Source organism: Abrus precatorius, unplaced genomic scaffold (assembly GCF_003935025.1).
Source record: "Abrus precatorius isolate BTA unplaced genomic scaffold, Abrus_2018 Scaffold4, whole genome shotgun sequence".
NCBI classification, from domain to species: Eukaryota; Viridiplantae; Streptophyta; class Magnoliopsida; order Fabales; family Fabaceae; genus Abrus; species Abrus precatorius.
The window spans coordinates 11,194,116-11,209,026 of record NW_020874384.1 but is presented as its reverse complement, the minus strand read 5'-3'; the positions used below and the strand labels follow the sequence as shown (position 1 = coordinate 11,209,026).

The following is a 14,911-nucleotide window of genomic DNA, read 5'->3' as shown; positions in this document are numbered from 1 at the left end:
ATGCGAATGACATTTTAATGTGTGGTAATAATGTATGAGTATATATGTATGTGCATGTGAATAAATACAAGAATGTTATGCGGGTATGACTGGACTAGGCTGGAAATAATAGGCTAAGTAGCTGATGCAGAGTGTTCTCGCTGCAGAGAGAGGATTCTTGCTGTAGTGAGAGTGTCCTGAGAAGAAGGAGGCTAAACTGTCGCCTTCTCGTTGTGGCGAGAGAGCGACAGTGGAGACTGCATTTTTGGATGCAGACTCATTGTAGCGAGAGGGCCTTGTTGTAGCGAGATTCTGCAGAAACTAAAATGCAGTTTTGTTTGAGATTTTCGCTATAGTGACAGAAGGTGTCACTGCAGCGAGAGATGCCTCGCTGTAGCGAGTGTCGTGATCTAAGGGATTTTAAAAAGGAGTTTAGGGATTTGAGAATCATTTTTCTCAATTTTCCTCCTAAATCCCTTCGATTCCCTTGACCCCAAATCCTTTTCTCACCAATTAATTGCCTCCAAAGCTGTTCGTGAGCGAGATTAAAGTTCGGATTCGTGTGGGGAACGCTTGGAGGTGAGTTTTAATGGTTAGGGTTCTATTTTTTATTCCCTTTCTCTGTTTTTGGGGTGAGTTTTGGGTTCTCATGGAAATAACTCGTGTGTTTAGGCCGAAATCTGTGCGAAGAACATTTTCGAGGCCGAATTTGTGAGTGGGTCTTCAATTCAAGGTAAAAGGGGACTCTACCTTACTTTTTTGTGCATCATTTGTTGTTATTTTGCCGACTATTGTATTGTGGTTGAGTTAGAGAATAGGAAATTGATGAGGAATGTAATGTGGATCACGTGCCGTGATACGTGAATATTTTGTGTGTTTACCCGAAATGAAGAAATAGTGATTGTATGTAAATGTTGTATGATAAAATGTGGGCTTGTATGCCGAACATTGTGAATGGGTATGAGCACTTGTGCCGTATATTTCGAATGAATAATATGAACCAATATGGGCCTGAGGACTGTGTAATACAATAAATATGGGCTATGTACCGAATAAGATGGAAGTAGGCTATGTGCCGGGTGTTATAAATGAAAGTGGGTCTCGTGCTGTGTATTATGAAATAATGAGAATGGGGCGGGTAATCCCTGGTATATAATAACAAATGAGGCGGGTTGCCGCCGGTATACAATAATGTGAATGGGGCGGGTTATTACCGGTGTACAATAATGTAAATGGGGCGGGTAGCCGTTGGTGTACAATAATGTGAATGGGGTGGGTAGCCGCCGGTGTACAACAACGTGAATGGGGCAAATAATCGCCGGTACAAAATACTGTGATGGGGCGTGCCAACGCCAGTGTAATATGCTATGAGTTATGAACATGAAATGTTGTGGGTGCCATAAGTGCACCGATGTTTAGTTGAAATGAAATTGTACTGAAATGTTACTTGTGAGTATATTTTCATATACTTGTCTAAGTATATTTAAAGTAGCTTGAAGGTGAGACTCTATAGTTGACTGTGTATTTTGGTAGTGTAGAATACTCACATTTATATTCATTTTCAGGTAATCAAGACGATCAACATCGGACTCAGTGAAGGGACGGATGAACTGCTATAGGACTTATGATTATTTGATTGGAAATTGTTGTATTTGAACTAGCCCTATGAGTAATTGTTTGATATAAACTTGTAACTCTTCCTTATTTTTGAAATATTTTATGGAATTTATTATTCGAGTTTGTAAAATTGTTATTTATTTGAAATTAAAGTTAAGATGTTACAATCTAGGACTTTTTGAACTAGATAATAGTTGATTACCATGTATTCGATGTATCTTTTTCAAAATTCTGAATACAATTTACATTTAATAATATTCTCTCAATTGTCTTGCTTTCACTTGACTCGTACAATTATTGCTGAGAAAGAGAGAGAAGATTTTTGTGAAAAGCTCACCTCATTTGGAATTGTGATGACAATATTTCATTGGATCAAAAAGTGTGGATAATTTTTGGTTCATGAATGTAACACATCATTAGGTCAGAGTGTCTAGCTTTAGAATCATGAGTGACCATTGTTGTGGGATTCAAGGATTTTGCTTGTTATATCTGACGTTGCAACTTTGAATATTGTACTGATGAAACGAATTTTACTACTCGTCATGCAAAAGATTGTCGTTAATCCTCATCAAATATGCAAAGAAATGAATGCAGTACTAGGGTGTTATCCTAGGTCGTCTCCAAGGAATTTTTGGTTGGGAACATACATCGAACAAGTGTAAACATGTATTTTAAAGCAAGTAAATTGGGGGGAGGTTTGTCAATTTTCAGATTTTAATTAAGAACGAAATGTAAATTTAATGAAATTCAATCAATTAAAATGAGTAATCCCTAGTCAAGCAATGAGTTCCATCATTATTCTTTCAAATGATTCAATAATCCTCTTTCTTCCCCTTGAATTAAGTTAATCTAACAAGCGAAGACTAACTTTAACATCCCAATTAAAATTAAGCATCTTAATGGGCTCCAATATCTATCCCTAAGATTAAGAAACCTCAAGGATTAATCAAAATTAAGCAATTTTGATTTAGAATTTTGTTAGGTAAATTAGGATTCATTAAGCAATGTTTCCTTCATGCAAATTCCATTTCATTCAGAGATTGGGGTTAATAAATTCAAGGAAAGAAAGATTTGTATTGCAATTAATCCCAAGAATTCAAGATTCATGTGCATTGACTAGGAATTACAAGAAATTTTAGCCCTCCATATGGATGGGCTTCACAAATGAGAGAAAGAAATGCAAGAACGTAAACATCATTAATGTAAATTCAACAAAAATCAAAAGAGAAATTGGAAATTAAAACCTATAGAGGACCCTTGGCTGTCACCCAAGACTCCAATGTCGTAAGAAATTATCCCAATTTGGCAAAGGAAAATTATGTAAAGTGTCAAAAGTCCCGTACCCTAATTCCTAAAATCTATTTATAGTGGATGACATGTCACCAAAGTGTCCACTTTTGCCTTTGAAAGTGTCCACTTTGGGCCTTGAAAGTGTCTACGCGCAGGATGGAAGGAATGCCACTTCTCTGGAGTTGCCACTATTTGTGCTGAAAGTAGCTACTTTGGTGCACGTGGCTACTATGAGAGCCAATAGTGGCCACGCGCAGGAAGGCTTCAAAATCAGCGTCCTGGAGCTTCTGAAGTTGCCATTTTTGGTCTTGAAAGTAGCTACTTTGGTGCGCGTGGCTACTATGAGAGCCAATAGTGGCCACGCGCAGGAAGGCTTCCAATTTAGCGTCCCTGGAGCTTCTGGAGTTGCCACTTTTGCTCCCAAAAGTGGCTACTTTGGGGGCAACTTTCATCCAAGGACCAAGATTTCTCAAATTTAACTTGAGCATTCTGCAAAATCATCAAAGTAATTAAAATTGCAATCTATATCTATGTAATTAAATGCAAATTAACCAAAAATTAATAAACCTATGATATTTACTCAAAATGTAATTTCTATATTATTTGCACTATCTAAGTTCATTTCTTCTATTAAGGAGCACCAAAAAGGCAAGTAAAAATATAATAAAAAGTGAATTCATCATGTACTAAGGAAAGAAAAAGAAAATAGAATAAAAAATGATAGTTATCTGATTCAGAACGAAGCTCTAATACCAAATCTTAGTCCACCCTTAAGGTAGAGACCTTAAGAATAGCATGAGAAATGGAAACAAAAATTGAAACGATTAAATCAGATATGAGAAATCTTGAATACAGCCCAAATTGTTGACATTTTGCAGCCATGAACCATGTTATGTCTTTCTTAAACAACTTCTCCACCTCTTTCTGTCCTTGTTGGTTCAGGTTTCCCAATCACATCGTTCTCATTTCCCCAATAATAAGCTTTCCTTTTTCAAGTATGTGAATTTGGTTCACTCTGAGGAGCAGCTAGCCGATCAAATTTCATGAAGATTGTTACTAGAGGATAATTGAAAGTATACTTGGCATTTCTAAATATAAGAATCTTAAAGGAACAATTACTAGTTCATGTTAAATTGCATGCAACTGCAGAATCCTAACAAAACTCTGACTGACTGATATTCTGAATTTCTTCTTTATAAATTTGATTTAAGAAAAAAAAAAGGAACAAAGAAATAGAATCATATACTCCAACAGTATATGAATAGATAATGTTATCTGTTGCAATCTATTTCTTTAAAGATCCGCACAACCATCAGTATAATTCACAAATTTTTTTCATTTTAACGGTGTGTAAACTAAAATCATGTAAGAATGCAGATTGAATTGTTATATGCATACTTTGGATACATAGTATAGTATATCTGAGATTATGTTTTTATGCCTTATTTGCTGAGATAAATATGTAAATTGATGATACGTAAATTGAAGCCAATGACCCACTCATTTCATGGCGGTGACTCTCAAAAATTGGTGTGAAGTCTCGATGTCGATTCTCTCTCCTGCCCTGGATTGTATTAACTATCTAAAAGAAGAAAATTATTATATAGAATTTCATTCCATCTTATTTCTTATTTCCAGGCATTTATCTTTATTTTCTTTTAATAGAAAATCCTTTTTTTTCTCAACTTTACTCTTGCATTAGCCAAATAGCAGTGCGTACTTCAATACTTGATTCTATAGAAGTACTATGGTCAATTTGGGTAAATATCTAGAGAAGTTCTTGTAGGAGAAAAAAATTAATATAAAACTTCTCTTATTAGTTAAAAACATATTTCTTAAAATTTTAAAGAAGTTAAATTATTTCTAGAGAAGTTAAATTTTAAAGTTTTTTAAAAAATAGAATATAAGTTGTTTCTAACTTATGAAAGAAGTTTTATTTATTTTTCATATTAATTTTTTCCTCCTAAAAGATTTCTCTAGAAGTTTACCTAAACTAAGCTTATATATAAGCACAAAGTAGATTGAAAGGTGTAAGAACTTATTACAATTTGCCATGTGGTCGAAAAATAATGCGGAAAGAGAAGGTTGATGGAGTTATGATTTTTGCAAATGATAGCAATTCATATGGATCTCTAGTTTTGCTTTGATGACTGTAGGTTGAAGCTCGCACAGACAGCAAAATCCCTGTTCAGCGACTCCTCTCCTTTTGATTTATAATATCATGCTTACCTATGGTTCACTATTATAATGTTATCCCGTATAGCACATTACTTGATAAGTATTAAAAAAATGGTACTTCAAGCTTTATTGATTCGTTTTAGTAATACATGTGGATATTTTTTTCAGTCAAAATTATCACAAGGAGTTTGGGGGAGAAGATGAAAACCAGTCTTCAATTTCCATGCATGGAGGATGGAGGGAAGGCAGTGGGAGGAGCCACCACCCAGCCATTAGACATTACTTTTTCAATGAGTGTAGGCTATATTTTATACCATTTGAAAGCTAATATATTAGCTCTGTTACTACGTACTCCTGCTTGTGGTTCAATATAATAGTCATTTATTTTCTGATTTCTTTTAGGATATATCTTACCCTCTACTCTTGAACGACTCTTCTCTTGCTTTTCTAATTAAATTTATCACCCAATGAAGTAGATAGTAGTCCTAATAGTAGTTAAAGCATTACGATTAATTGAATAATGGTTGCTAAAGCATTCTTTCTCATAATTGAATAATGGTCGCTAAAGCATTTAATTGAATAATAGTCGCAATTTTGGATGTCACAAACTCTTTTTTTTTTGTTTAGAAAAGATAAAATGATATCCTGAATTATTACTCCTAATTTAAATTTATTTATGAAATAATACACGTATAATATAGATAATATAACTTTCTAAAATTTAAACTTTAACATCTAAATCAACAGAATAATAAAGCTTCAATGGCATTTTCATATAATTCAAAAATTATATAAGTGTATATATATTTACAATAATTACTCTGCGTGAAGCTCAAAATATAAATTTATAAATAATAATTACATTCTTGAAAGTTGTAGCTAAATAGTCTAGATTTATCACTAAGACCTAAACTAACAAAATAATTAAAGTTACAATTTTTTTCAAAATCGTGTTGACTCTGACTTTACTCAGATGAAAAGTGGATATAGTACCTACCACTTCTGCTCATATACCACTATACGATCATTGCAATACACACACCAATATTGACAATATGCAAGGGTGAGTTTATGAAGTAAAAATCACAATTAAATATATATCATAATAAAAACATAAATATTTGTACAACTTATTATTTCAACAATTCTCAACACATAACATAGCAATACAACCTATTATTAACTCATTTAACGCAAACAATAACAACTCAACTCTAAGTGACATCATAGCTTTAGTAAACCCAAAAGGAACCTACAATCTTCCGGTTTGGGAACGGCCCATTCCAGTACCTGGATCTAGATAAAACACAACTCAACTAGGCATGTTTCCCAATCGTTACATGCCTATGCCCTCAACTCGACATGTTTTATACTTGTTACATGCTTATGCCTTCAACTTGACATGTTTCCTAATTGTTACATGCCTAGACCCCTTTTAAATACGTGACTCGGTCCCAGTATGGTGACATTTCAGACAAATGCAACTAAGCCATATGGTAAGCATTTTAACATGTTATTTCACAATATTTATCAACTAGTCTCAGCAAGTTATATTACAACAATTCAACAACTATCTCAAATATGAACAATTTCATACCAGTCACAAAGCAATAGAAAATCTCATCATACACACATCGAGCTCATTACATTCATCAACAATAACCAATCTAGTCAGCCATGCTTACTTTGAGTTCTATCATAAGGTTTATTCATACACTAACTTATTCTCAGCTAAAACGAAACTATACATATAAATATCTCAGCGTCTAATAAATAAATAAGGCTAGTTTAAGCAAGCTCCCCTTACCTAGAACTAAGTTTCCTTAAAGCAGACTCCACACGAGTTCCAAGAAAGAAATAACAGTCGAGGGCTCAGATCTCCTCACTAGATTCATACTAAACAAGGGTTCCCACCTGGATCAGGAAGAAGTTCAGCCTTGAGAAGATTTTCTCTAAGGGAAGAAGGTGAGAGAACAAAGAGAAAATGAGAGAAGAAGACTGTTTGGTGAGAAATGAATGTTTCTCTACGTTGAAATTCTTTAAATACCCCTCCAGGCCCACGCGCTCTCACTTGAGCGAGCCCTGCCCTTGCCTAAGCAAGCAAACCAGATAGTGAAATCTTCATATTTCTACTATTCTAGCTTAAGTGAGGAACATCTCACCTAAGGGAGCAGTGTTCCTGCCTAAGCGAGCTTAGATTTAGAGAGTTACCCATTTTTCATGCGACTCCTCGCCTAAGTGAGTTTCTCTTGCTTGATCGATGTCGCCTCTCTTCTGAGCGAGAGAACAGTTAGGATGGTCCTATTTGATCTCGCTTGAGCGAGATTGATCTTGCTTGAGAGAGAATGCTTCAGAATGTTCAATTATGCACGATTCAGTCTTGCTTGAGCGAGAACTACCTCACTTGAGCAAGACACCCTGCACCCAGAACTCATAATTCTTCCTAGAATAAAGCAATACAAGTTCTTAGTTACAATCCTTAGGTTATTATATACCTAATACACTCGATGATATTAAACACAATAACCACTTTACATTGCAATTATTCAGCTCTTAAATCAATATACAACTTTCGTATTCATATTTTAACATATGAAAATCCATACACTTCAAGCATACACAACACAATTCAAAAGAAATAATACATATATGAAAATATACCAATCTGATAGTGAAAGTGCAGAGCAAAGCAGTCGAGTGTTGCTATTTCATGGCCATCGCCTTGTGTTTTAGTGTAAAAGTCATCATGTCACAAACTACCAAAAAACGAAGCAAATTGCGACTATTGTGGCCAGTATTTCATCTTAGGAGAAGTTTGTCCTCCCTTTTTGAAAGATGAAGTGCTTTTTAGGGAAGCAATCTTGGGTATTGGTCACTGTTTTATATGTCATAAGGGTAAAAGGGCAAGTTTATCCTCCCTTTTTGAAAGTTGGAATACTTTTTAAGGATAATTTTAAAATTTTATACCTTTTTATATTTCTGAAAGTTAGAATGTTTGTTTGCCTTTGCAAGTCAAGATCAAACCCCATTTCTATCTCTATTCTTTCATTCTCTTACTTTGTTCTTTATCTTTGGCGTCACTTTTTGGTAGAAGTTATCATTTTTGGCTAAGTTTCAGTCGTTTTTTTTCATCTTAAGCAAAATCCAACTTATTTTTAACATGAACAAATATATTTTTTTAGTTGTCTTACTCATTTTTGGTGTAACTCAAGTTATTTTTGACAATATGTAAACTTTTTCCTTATAATAATGAAACATCTTCAGTGAGACCTTTTGGATTAGAGTTTTTTTCTGATGACTAAACACTCTTTGATCTTTTTTTTTTATTGTCTTCGTAAAATAGTGGTCATCTTACTATATTGCTATAACATTTTTGGAGTATGCTCTGCACTATTATCTGAGATTAACTACTATGCTTCCTTCACATTGTACTGCTCTCACACAAAGGAACTTGATACCACCTTCATTCCCATGTTTTGAAATAGCAAAATCCATTATTTATTATATGGATGTTGCATAATAGTTGTCTTCTTCTATGGAAGCTAATTTCTCACAATATTTCTTTTTTTACCTTTATGTCTTTGCTCTAAGAGATTATTTTTTTTATTGAATTTTTTGGTCTAATTTAGAATCCCATGATTTTGACTAATTATATTATGTTTTGTATGTAAATTTTATATTTTACAAAAAAATAAAAAAACACATGACAAGACATGAGTAGTTACGTTTTGAACGACCTAATAATTGCTCTCCACTTTATTGTTCTTGAAAATCTCATGTGTTTACTTCTAAAATCAAACCTTAGTTTGTTTGTGGAAACCGAAGCTAATTGTATTAGGAGGATGAAAATCATGCTCAAAATATATATGACAAAAAAAATGTAATCCAATACTACTTCTCTAAATTTAAAGTTTTGATGGATGAATTGGTTTTGTTGTCTGCGCTAAAAAATCATAATAATCTTTTTAGCAGCTTATATATTACACAAAGATATTGTGTTGTATAAGCATATGTGTAAGTGCAAAATGTATAAAAGGCTACACTTTAGCTTTTAACCATCTCAAATTGTTAGTCTTTTCCAACTTTTCCCTTCTTCGTTTGAAATAAGATCAATAATTATTTGTAATTTTACATTCCTTTGATGAGTTATAACAATTTTTACTTTTCCAAAACTAAATAATGAAATTCATAATATACAAACTTTAGTAAAAAATCTAGGTAAAATTAGTTTTTTTGTCTCTTAACTTCATCCCTTAACTTCAAGATAAAATTTACTTTCGTCTCTTAACTTTAGGGTAAAAAATGGTGAATTAGCTTTAAGTATAACTTCTCCTTTCCCTTACCCTCCCCTCTCCTTCCTCCTCCAACAGCTCCTTATCCCTTTCTGGCAAGCCGCTCCACTTCCACAATCTTTCTTTCCTTTCTCTTTTTTTGCAGCCCTTCTCCTCTCTCCTTCCTCCTCCCGTAGCTTCATCGTCCCTTTCTCCCTAACCCATGAGCTCTATCTCTCTCGCAGCCCTTTTTTTTTCCTTTCTGCAACTTCTCCTCCCTTTTTTTCGCAGTTACCCCCTCCCCCATTCCCTTTAGTTTTTCCAACTCATCAAAACCTTGAAGTACACCTGTGTCAATTAGAAACATAAGTATCTTTGAGAAATTTGAGGACAGCAAAATTTATAATCTTTATTGAGTGAGAGTATAAAAAGTATTCTCGCAAGTTAAAATTTAAATTCAGAAGTTCAAAAATTTAGGTAACTATAAGAATCTAATCTTTATTTTCTTTTAATCATAACCACGCATAATGGATAACTGAGTTGATCTTTTACCAAATATTTTCTAAGGTTTTTTGTAGCAAAAACAAATTTCAACTGAGAGAAAGGCTTGGGAGAGTTGAAGGAAAACAAAGGGGAGACGAGGAAATGCAAAGTTATGTGAGGGGAAGGGGTTGCTAAAAAGGGGAGGGAAGCTACAAAAAGGGAAAAAAAGAGCTGCAAAGAGGAAGATAAAGCTAGTGGGTTGGGGGGAAAATGGTGATGGAACTGCGAGAGAAGGAAGAAGAAGGGAGGGGGCTATGGGGAGGGGAAAGAGGAACTTTGGAAGGGAGAGACAAAGTTGATGGATTGGGGAAAGGGGTGGGGGAGATGCAGGAGGAGGAAAGGGAGGGAAGGGGGACTACAGGAAGAAAGAGATAAGGCTGGAGGGTCGAGGGAAAAGGATAGGGAGCTACTGGAGGAAGAATGGGAGGAGAAGTTACATTCAGTGTCACTTCACTATTTTTTAATTATTTTTTAAATTAAAAAATATTATTGGATTAAATAAATGGCGTTAATACCATCTCAGCACCACATAAGATATTTTTGTTAGGCCATGTAACAAAGTTAATGAAAATAATCATTGTGGGAAGAAAAACAAAATTTGAAAACGAAAAAGAACAAAAACAAAGTTAGAGGATGAAAATAAATTTTACCATAAAATTAAGAAATGAAAAGACTAATTTTGTCAAATACAATAAAAGGAAATGAAGCTGAAGAGTCTGAGGCTGATAAAACTAGTAACATTAATGTTATAAGATCCAACGAATCAATTTGTTCTTGACTTTGTTGTCAATCTTTATTATCAACGTGAGAATATGGGAATTACTAAATTTAAACAATTATAAATAACCTCTTCATGAGTAAATGCATAAAGGCAATATAAATTTTTATCCAAATATTGAATAAAGAAGATACCTGACTAGTAAAGAAGATATTACAAACTTTAGTGTAACTGAGCTCTAATAAACTATGAAAAACTAACTTTACAATTAGAGGGGTTATTTTCTTTAGCCACTCTTCATGCGATTCTTCTATTTGTCCAAATTTTAACCATTCCAGACTTTTGCAAGATTCCACCCAATCTTATAATTTGAATTTAGATTCTTCGGAATTGCACTGTCTTTAAATTTGTTGTTATCGCATATAAATTACTCTTTAAATCCTTAAAATTTTATACTTTTTTTGGTTTATCCCCTCCCTCCCATGCTTTTTTAAAAAGGATAGTAATAAAAGGTGGTTAAGTAACAAAAATAAAAGTATAAGTAATGACAATTAAAAAAATAAAAGAGGTGAATTGAAAAAGTGTGAAACTATTAGAAAAATAAAATGTTAATTTACTCTAAATAAATAAATAAATTTAACTCGAATATTATTAAATCATCGTGGAAAAAGACATCACTTTGCTATAAGCTTTGTCAAGTGCACGACAACTCACCCCATCACAAAAGGATCTTGTTATTTTATTGGAAAATGACATGCATGAGAAATTATATTCAATCGTTCATTGTACTTTCTTAAATTAAACAAATTATTTTGTGTATGCAATTTTTTATTTTAATTATTTATTGTTACTCTTATTTGCATGATTTTTATCTAAAATGTTTTTTTATTATAACCATATTAATAATAAAAATATTTTACATAAAAATTATTAAAGTGAGAATGACAAATATTTTAATTAAAATATAAGAGCATGTAATCTATTAGAATTCCACTCATATTAAAGATGGCAATCTCGTAGTTATTTCCATGATCTTTTTAAAGTTCATATATCAAGAAAATATAACATCAAACACATCATTTTTTTTATTGAATTATCATTTTCAAATATACATCCCTTTATTGGGCTTAGGGTACTAGCAGAAAAAAACACTTAGTTCTAACTAGCTTAGAACTACTTTTATTTAGAGTACATGAATCAAACTCATTCATAAAATCTATCATTTGCACATTATATTTCCTACCACACACCGTCAATAGCACCTGTGCACAGTTTTAACATAAGATGCTAACAAAAATGAGAAATGATGGGCACAACCAAATATGTAGCATCTAAACAACACAAGGGTGGTTAGATTCACTTGTGACTAGATAGGGTACCCAAGCAATAGCCTTATTGCCAACAAAATGGCAAACAGGAACAGTTCCAGGCTTGACTTTGAGAACTTCATGAAGCACTTCAGGATCCATACCTCTTGTATCATGGTGGCAAATGGTTAGTGCCTTAACTTTAGTCCCATCAGAGGCCACCAATGGAACCATATAAGTCGTTGTTGCATTGACTTGGTTACAATAATATACAACCTTTTCAAAATTCAATCTATGACACATGACAGCCTTTTCTCCGATTTTGTTCACTTCCTCAACAATGTATTGATCCTGATTTTGGGCAAAGGAACTTGAAATCACCTTAATATTCTTCCCAAGTTTTGAAATGGCAAAACCCACCATTGATTCCAAGGATGATGCACAATGCTTGTCTTCTCCTTTAGCAGCATGTTTCCCACAAACTTCATCAAGATTATATCTCTCTGTTATCTTGCTCGTAACCATGATCCAAAAGGTTGGGTTGTTTTAAGCCTTCCCTTTAGTCCGAAAGGTTGATTATCAAAATAGTTGGGAAGGCCCAAGTTCATTATTTTTCGAGGATGAAGATCATGTTCGAAAAATGTAGTCCAATACTGCTTCTCTTCTTCGACTTGAATAGGCAAATGGGTCTTAGTATCTACATCATTATAAAAATATTTACATCATACAAATAAGTATGCAATTACAAATCTTCTTATAACATTATTTTCATTCATCCTATTATATATTAGCTGAAAAGTTATATATCTTCTCTATTAATACTTTTATTATAAAATCTTTGAAGAATTTATAAAAATATTTTGACTAAATTATACTTTTCTCTCTTTAAGTTTAAGTAAAGTTATGATTTGGTTCTTTAAATTTTTTATTTAATTTAATTCTATAACAAATAATACTTTAATTTTGTTTTATCTTTTAACTTAACTTAAAGCTTTTAAATTAACAGCATTTTAGACAACTTTTTCTTATTTTACTTTTTATTTACATATTGAATTGTTGTGTAAAATTTATAAATCATCACTAAAAAACATTTAACTGCTGGTAAATTATTTCTAACCAACTACTTGTTTTTAATTATTTTTCTTCACCACAGATGCTTAACAATAACTATCAACCTATCATCATTGATCAAATCTCATAAATTTATAACTTATTATTAAAGTTAAAAAAAAATTAATATAAAAAGAATTTAGAGAAGTAAATTAAATAAAAAATAGTTAAGGAACTGAATTAAAATTTAAATCAAACATAATTTAAATAACGAGGCAGCACTAGATCCCATGAAGGCTTTGGCACAGGAGTGTTTGGCCAAAGGGATTGCCAATACTCTTCTGCGGATTCCGATGCATCACTTCCCATCAGAGAGAGCTGCGAAATAATGTTCAAATTATATAATATATCACACATCAAAAATTTCTTTGGCTGACAGTTTATATATAGATTATCCCCTTTTGGGTTCACTAGAAAATTGTAACGTCTTAGAAGAACTTGGAAAAATAAAAATGAAACACTTTTCTTTATAAAATAATAAAAATCTACGTTGATGAGTTAATAATAAATAATAGAATATATAAATAAAAAAGTTATAAGTCTAATTCTTAAGATATTTTAGACAAACACATCATTTAAATTTAAAGTTCACTTTCTTTTCACACTCTTAAATCGAACTTATACATAAAGTCTAATATGGCATTAGAATTTGACTAAGAGAAAAATAAATCATAAAAATCCAAAAAAATGACAAATAAAAAAAATGAAAGGCTCAAAATTAAAAAAAAAAGAGTTTAGTTAAATGAAAAATGAAATGGTTTAAAAACTAGACCTGTGGCTTTTAAAATAAAAGAAATAAAAAACACAAGTCCAAATAATTAAAACAAAAAATCAAACCTTTGAGGGAGGTCCAAACTTGAAGTATTAGTCTATAAAAAAAATAATTAAAAAAAAAAATTACAAGTGAGTCCAAAGTCCAAACTAGTTAAATTTAAGAGGAAATGTTATATAATAAAAAGTCTTTAGACAAAAAAAAAATCTCATTAATAAATTAATAACAAATTAAAAAGGATATTAAAAGTTATCAATGTGTATAGGTTTGTCAGACAAACAAACCACTCAAACCTAAGTCCAAGCTCTCCCATATTCTTGAATTATGTACACTAAAATTTGAATATCCCTGCAAAAAAAAAAAAAAAAAAGCTTTCCCCCACATGCTAATATTCATGTTAAACTTTCACCAAGAATGAAATTATATTCAATTTCTCATTCAACATTCATAAAAACGAATCCTTTAGACAGACTTTTATACATTAATAATATATTTTGGAATATCTGATTATGTGCTGGCCAACTTAAACATAGTCATAACAAAAAGTCTCTTTAATTGCTAGGTTAAACCATAATGGATCAATATTAAATTTTGTGTTTGTGTTTGCATCTCTACTGGTTATTATTAGAGTTTTATGATGATTTATAATGAATTGAAAACTAGACATCTTGAACACAAGAGGGGTAAAATTAACCATAGAACATTATTTCCAAAGAACGTAATTAAAAAATACGCATGATGGAAGAAATTAAGCAAATCTATAATAATCACGCAAAGAAGAAAATAGCTTACCCATAACAGAGATAAAACGGTCAATAGTCTGAACTCCATTTGTGCTAAGTGGATATTGTGCGTAGGGATGATGCCTAACATATATATATATATAGTGAACTCAATGGCCTTTCTCTTAACATGCGTTTGTCGTTTATCAACCCATAAACTAATATTGAAATCTAACTAATAATAATATATTAAAATTTTTATATTGTAATCCTACTTCAGATCATTATTTATCGTAAATCATCTTTGAAATAAACAGAAAAGGTACCATGTTACATTGTGAGAAGGGTCCATGTAATGTGTATCCTATTGAGATAGAGAGATTGAAAAGAAGTCAGAAGGGGAT

At 32.2% G+C, this 14,911-nt stretch overlaps 1 protein-coding gene across 1 annotated transcript; it reads right to left on the bottom strand.

Moving 5' to 3' along the window:
* Positions 1 to 11,927: 11,927 nt before the first annotated feature.
* LOC113865901 (embryonic abundant protein USP92-like) lies at positions 11,928 to 14,616 on the bottom strand. The gene is given in 4 exon segments (XM_027500704.1): positions 11,928 to 12,421; positions 12,424 to 12,600; positions 13,226 to 13,331; positions 14,578 to 14,616. Coding segments are annotated over 4 exon segments (816 nt in total).
* Positions 14,617 to 14,911: the final 295 nt, after the last annotated feature.